Source organism: Zea mays, chromosome 9 (genome assembly GCF_902167145.1).
Source record: "Zea mays cultivar B73 chromosome 9, Zm-B73-REFERENCE-NAM-5.0, whole genome shotgun sequence".
Taxonomy (NCBI): Eukaryota; Viridiplantae; Streptophyta; class Magnoliopsida; order Poales; family Poaceae; genus Zea; species Zea mays.
In genome coordinates this window covers 69227825-69234452 of record NC_050104.1, presented here as the reverse complement: position 1 = coordinate 69234452, position 6628 = coordinate 69227825, and the positions used below count along the sequence as shown (strand labels likewise).

Below are 6628 nucleotides of genomic sequence, written 5' to 3'. Positions count from 1 at the left end.
TCTATACCCAATATCATTTTCTCTATTTATTTCCACAATTATATGACTTCTGGACTACGGGTACCAATTCAGATAGTACAAGGGTTATTTCATAAATTCTCAGGACATAAATTAAATCCTTCCCTACATGCAAGGGACGGCGGGTTGATGGTAGTTTAACAAAACTTTGTCGATTAGGGGTATTAGGTTTGAGGTTTAGATCCTAATGAACACTTGAGAGTTTAGTTGGACGGCTTGTTTTACAAATAGGAAAATCCTATTTTTCTTTTGCCTTTCATTTGTTTTTTACATGTTTAAGGAATTTTCTAATCCTTTTTGGGGTATCACCCTTACTAACTTTTGTTAGTTATTTAGTGAACTACAACTTGGTTAATGGTCCACTTTGTGATTAAGGACTTAGATAGATTTTCTTGATCACTTATGCATAGTGCTTCTTATTAGCCTTTCAAGGGTGACTTAGGGTTTAGTCACTTCCCTTGTTTTGATTAGTATGAGATGGCTAAGGTAGGTCTTTTAAGATGAATGCGTACCTACTTATGGCCTTAATCCTTGAATGTGGTGACCTTTACCCATAATAACCCACATGTGATAATAGGTTTAAGATAAACTCTATATTTAACAGCTGAGGTGTTACAGAGAACCTCTTTGGTCGATCCCAGTTCAATCGAATTTATTCTCGGATCAACCGAGTTTGTCCCTGTTGACTCATATGCTTAGAAGGGGATTCAATCGAGAAGCTCTCTGGACGATCCTAGCTCAACCGATATTATTCCCGGTTCAACCGGGTTTGACCCTACTGACTCAGGTACTCAACAAGGCACTCAACCGAGTTCTTCTCAAGTAGATCTTAGTTCAACCGAATTTAAACCTGGTTCAACCGAGATTTGAGCAGAAAGTCTAAATGGTCGGCAACTTTTTGGGGTCCTTTATATAACATTTGGACTCTCTCTCCTCATTCACTTCTACACTCTCTCACGAATTTACTGGTGACCTACTCTCAAACAAGTGCATTCACTCCCTCTCTCACACCCCAAATCTCATCCTCTTCAATCGATTGGAGAATCCTTGGTGTGAGGTGAAGTTGGTGAACTCGTTAACAATTTCCTCACTCTCTCCCCTCTCAGACTTTTGAGCTTGTTGCAAACTTAAATCTTGTGTGGATTTGTTGCTCTTGGAACCTTCGTGTTCCTTGACGGTGTGAAGTTGCTTAGGAGTCTCCAAATTTGTGGACAACCCCAAGAAGATGTGTTGCTCTTGGAATCTACATAGCCATCATCTATAGCCCATTTTTTACATGTCTTACTAATTCATTTCCTTGTTGTAATAGTGAGTTTGATTTGCAAAATTGGATGACTGACCGTGAACGAACACCGAAGCAATCGAATTAGATGTGTCGGGACAAAATTTGGAAGGCCTAATTTTCTATGTTGGTTCGAGAGTAGGTAAATATCTTCACCTTGTTCACAAGTATCTTTACATCTATGGTTTGAACATCTTACTCATCCATATCAGTGTGATATGTTGGTTCTGTAATCCGTGAGGAAGTAACAAGAGCAATGAAATAGAGATCTCTCTCTAAAATTGTTAGCAAACAACTAAACAAAGGACATTTTCTAATATCCGAAAACTGTTAAATCCATAAATATATGGCATATTTATACTAGGAACAACCCTCCTTCCTAAGGTGTGAAAGGACCCCTTAGTTGATGGATTTAGATGACCAAAAGAGTCATCACAAAATGAGTTTATGTGAAGCCTGCAGTACTTGAAGAGTCACCATGAAATTAGTTTCTATGAAGCCTCACGCAGCCCATTTAACTTCTAACACTTTGTAGTGAAATAGTCATTACTCTTGATTAGGAAGTCCAAATGTCATGTTGTTTGTTGTGTTAGAAAGTCAACTTGAATATGATTCCACGAAGCACTTATGGGCTCTAATAATCCACTTAGTTTAGGATATATGATTAATTATTTATGGAAGTTTGTGCTAAGCTCGGTGATCACGTAGTTCATTTAGCTATTGATAGTTTTTGTTAAAGCAGACATTACTCTTGATTGGGAAGTACAATTGATGGGTCGTTTGTTACGTTGGAAAATATACTTGAGTATTTCCACATAGCACTTAGGGGCCTTGAGATTCCACTTCATTTAAGAGATCTAATTAATCCTTTATGGAAGTCTGCGTTGAGCCCAGGGTGGTCGTGTAGTCCATTCAACTTTTGACACTTTGTTGTAATACAATCATTACTCTTGATTGGGAAGTCCAATTGATGTGTTGTTTATTGCGTTGGAAAGTAGACTTGGAATATCTTTCCACGAAGCACTTAGGCTATTTTCAATAGAAGTTTCATGGGAGTTTCATGCACATTTAATGGTGTGCGACGTCAGCATTTTGGATGACATGGCATAACATTTAAGAGAAATGAGTTTCATAGGATGAAATTAGTTTCATGGGATGAAACCATATCAACCCTTTTCCAAGGTCTTGGAAACTGTGTGAAACCTCCATTGAGAATGGTTTGTTTCATCTTGACATATTTTACTAACCTCTATTGGTCATTTAGTTGCAATATTTAATTAGTATGTTAATCTATGAAATAGTGAAATGAAATTTTGCATTGAGAAACATTGTTTATTTTTAGTTTCATGACACTCTTGATGATGTGGCATTGTTGGAAAGAGTGCTATGAAATCCCTATTGTGAATAGCCTTAGAGCATCTCTAATAGTTATGTAAATTTAGTACCCTAAATTATAGATTTAATAAGTTGCTAAAACATTTTAAGAACTAAAAATGTATGTGCTCCAACAGTTCCCTATTTATTGGTTGCTAATTTTTAAAGTTGTCTACGTTAACAAAAAAATAAGCGAGCATGCTTTCTATTTTTAATTGAGCTTGCGGTAAAAATCAATATCACAACTTTCCCTGATGTCTTGAGAGGTCGAAGTTATCAATGGAAGATCAGACGATCGTGGCGATGGCGTGAAGACATCTAAGATGTGCTCTGCGACGCCTCGGCATAAGAGGTTCTCTAGTCGTGGCGGCATCAAGACATCTGGACGCTAGAGATGGATTTTGTGGTCAACAGGAGAGTAGGATAGCGCAAAACAGTGGCAAAAGTATGGTTTTCATGATTTAGTATCAACATAGATTTAGGGAGTCCTAACAAGGTTGGTAAATGTAGGGATAACATTAGGTTTTATAGGGACTTTGTAAATTTATGGACTGATTTATATAACTATTGGAGAAGAGTTTTTTTTAACTTGTTAAATTCATATTTAGAGACTTGTTTACATAACTTTTGGAGATGCTTTTAGAGGCTCTAAGATTCCACTCAGTTTAGGTGATGTGGTTAATTCTTTATGGAAGTCTGCACTGAGTCGAGGGTGGTCTTACAATCTATTTACCTTCTCACATTTTGTAGGAAAATAGTCATTACTGTTGATTAGGGGTCCAAATGACACGTTATTTGTTGCATTAGAAGTAGACTTAAATATGTCTCCACGAAGTACTTAGGGGTCCTAAGGTTCCACTGAGTTTACGAGATATAATTAATTCTTTATTCTATCTGTTTTGAATTAATCAATTGTAACTTATAAATATAAAAAACACGATTTGGAGAATCTGCTGTGGACTGGTCTATTTTCAGAATCTATATTATTTTAGAGAATCAGTATAGAGATATTTCTATATGTTTTATGTAGTTCCTAGCTACACAAACCGGCATCAAAGTGGAGTGTAGTAATTGGCAGTGGCATGTTAACATTTTGTGATCCACCGACGGCTTGTACTCCTCAAGAAAACCATACAGTTTTCCTCCCCTTCTCGAACAAAATGTTCAATGATTGTCATGAAGCAAGAGAGACATGGCTTTGCTTTTCTCAGAGTGCACAAACGGGACCGTATGTACAAATCACTACTGACATGTTGAATTGAGCTTGACAACGTTTTGGATTACTATACAGGTTTTCACCAAATTTCCCAACAAATGTCCACAAATTCGTTAGATAAGATAAGATGGATGAATCACTGAGGGGAAGCTAGCTAGACGGGGCTAATATCGTCATCTAGCGGATCGCCGCCCCCGCTGTGGAGCGGCGGCGGCACGGCGGTGGCCCGGCACACAGGGCACGTTGGGTGCGCCTTGAGCCACTTGCCGATGCACTTGTCGTGGAAGCTGTGGCCGCACCGCGGCAGCGCCCGAAGCGCCTGGTCCTCCCGCATGCCGGCGAGGCAGACGCAGCACTTGTCCTCTGCGCCGGAGCTGCCCCCGCTGCCTTCATCCTCGTCGTCGCTGAGACGCAGGAGCGACTTGGCGGCCGAGACCGTTGACCCGGTGTCCGGCGAGAGCCAGACGACCATGACGATGATGTTGGCGAGGCAGAGCGCGTAGGCCACGACGTCGGCCTGGCTCCGCTCGAAGACGACGATGACCAGCGGCACGAAGACCATGAACACGACGGCGAAGCAACGGTTGGCCAGCGTCGACGGCCGCGCGCCGTCCGGCGACCCCAGCAGCGGTGTCAGGACGGGCGGGGCGTCCGCGTCCTCCTCCTGCTGCGGCGGCGGCCGCGCCGACGGCGACGGGTCGTCGCGGGCCCCAGCGGCGGCGGCGGCGCGGCCGGCGATGGCGTAGCGGTACCAGCGCGCGAAGCAGTAGAAGAGGAAGACCTGGATCGAGAAGCCGCCGGCGAAGGCGGCGGCGACGTCGCCATAGTAGTCGTAGGCGAGGCGGGTGGCAAGGAGCAGCGTCAGGAAGGTGAAGGGCAGATCCAGCCACGGGAGGTCCATCGCCGCTGCGCCGCCGGCGAGGCCGCGCTCACCACCCGCGACCGCGAGCACCAGCGGGCTCAGCTAGCGAGGGGGATCCATGGAAGGAAAAACAGGACAGCTGGGAGAGATTCCGTGGAATGTCTAATCACCGCACCAAAATCTCGCCTTTTTCTGCGGGCAGGCAGGTCAAAGAAAGTTAATTAATAAGTGATTCAAGAAAACGATTAATACTGATGTGAATGCTGAGTGGTTTGCTTCGACATAAGCAAAAGTGACTGGCGCACGTATGAGACCGGATCACGAACTCTACGTCCGAAAAGAAAAGTTCGTGTTTCTTTCATCCGTACCAGATTTTACTGTTTTTATTGTATATTTGTTTTTATAAATTATAGATGCAGCAGTCTAAACAACCAACATTAATCTAAAGCAAACTGCATGGATGGTCGGGAGCTCTCTTTCTTTTAATCGAAAGATATTTACATACCTTCAGGGCCGATTTGGGCCGCGGACCACCTGTACCGTGGCCTGGGACTCAATTTTAAAGTCTTCTTCTATATATATGTTTTTCTTCAGCTAAAAAATCTAACCCAAAATTATAGATCAAAAGAACTTCTGCTTGCAGCGATTGAGCCTGGTACTGACAGACTCCATTAGTCGCTCGAGTAACGAGAACACATGCTATTCCAATTATTTCGCAAACCTGCGTGGCTGTGCTTTCTATGTTACCAACGGCGCGGCCACCTCTTTCCAGTCTTCTATTGCTCTCCACGGGACCCTGTAGCAGTGTCGTCTGCCTCCGCCAGTTCGGCCTCCGCCAGTCCCCCTCCGCCAGTCCGCCTCCAGCCTCCCTGCGACCCCGGTAGCAGTGTCGCGCGCGTGCCTTGCCCAGGTGTAGCGCCTCTACCCAAATTCACCCTGTCATTACATCTTCTCCCAAGCTATACAACTTCCTCAACCTGATTCTCTTTCTTTTCTTATTCATAGGCGAGGGTGGAGCGCCTTCCTGGCTAATGGGCAGCGACCACCTGAGCAGCGAACACTTTGTGCTGAGTGCTGACTGGCTGCTGCCATGTGCCTGTGATTCTCCCCTATTATAAGGAATTGTTCCCGAATGTCAGATCCCATTTCCCTGCCTATCATAGTTCTACTAGATTGTTTTAAATTTGACTACCTCATTCTTAAAATATTTATCGTCCGCTAGTTCATTTTGTTAACTAAATTATGAAAAATGAAAAGACGGATTAGTACATTATTACATTTATAGAGTAGTCCGAGACATTAATTTTACGGAGCTCCGTCACTGCTTACCTAGCTTTACTAGAAAGCTTAACGAAAGTCTCAAAAGAGCTCTCTCGTATCTCAGTCCAGGGTAAAATAAAGCTAATTAGTTATCGAGGGTCTAAGACTGAACGGCCGGTCTAAATTCAGTTATCTAGGACTAGAGATTGAATTTCTAATTAAGTTCTATTTTGGTCTTGGCTTAGCTGGGTTTGGTCCTGTTTCTCGGTTCCAGGTAACAAGGACCAGTTGTAACCCACAACCACAAGGAGCAGTTTAGCAGACGATTCTGGGCGTCGCTGTCAGCAGGACTGTGGCCCATCGAGCAACGCGGCCAAGTGGGCTTAAACTGCGGTAGTAGCATGTCTCGCGGACGCTGATTCGCCCACCAGTCTCTTTCAGCAAGGTACGTGCAGCGGTGAACGGCGATGGAAACTGGAAATGGGAAGGAAGCGTCTCATTTTTTTTTCGCCGTCGGATGAACGGTGGCTCCACTCCCAACATGGATAAGCATGAGCGCTGGCCGATGGACAGGATTGGACGATGGAGACGATGTCCCTGCAGGAGCCGAAATCTA

At 43.7% G+C, this 6628-nt stretch overlaps 1 protein-coding gene across 1 annotated transcript; it reads right to left on the bottom strand.

Moving 5' to 3' along the window:
- Nucleotides 1–3843: 3843 nt before the first annotated feature.
- LOC100192713 (Putative RING zinc finger domain superfamily protein) lies at nucleotides 3844–4912 on the bottom strand. Its single transcript, NM_001137915.2, has one exon. It carries the CDS (start codon nucleotides 4789–4791, stop codon nucleotides 4045–4047), a length of 747 nt encoding a protein of 248 aa, NP_001131387.2. The 5' UTR covers nucleotides 4792–4912; the 3' UTR covers nucleotides 3844–4044.
- Between the last annotated feature and the right edge of the window lie 1716 nt (nucleotides 4913–6628).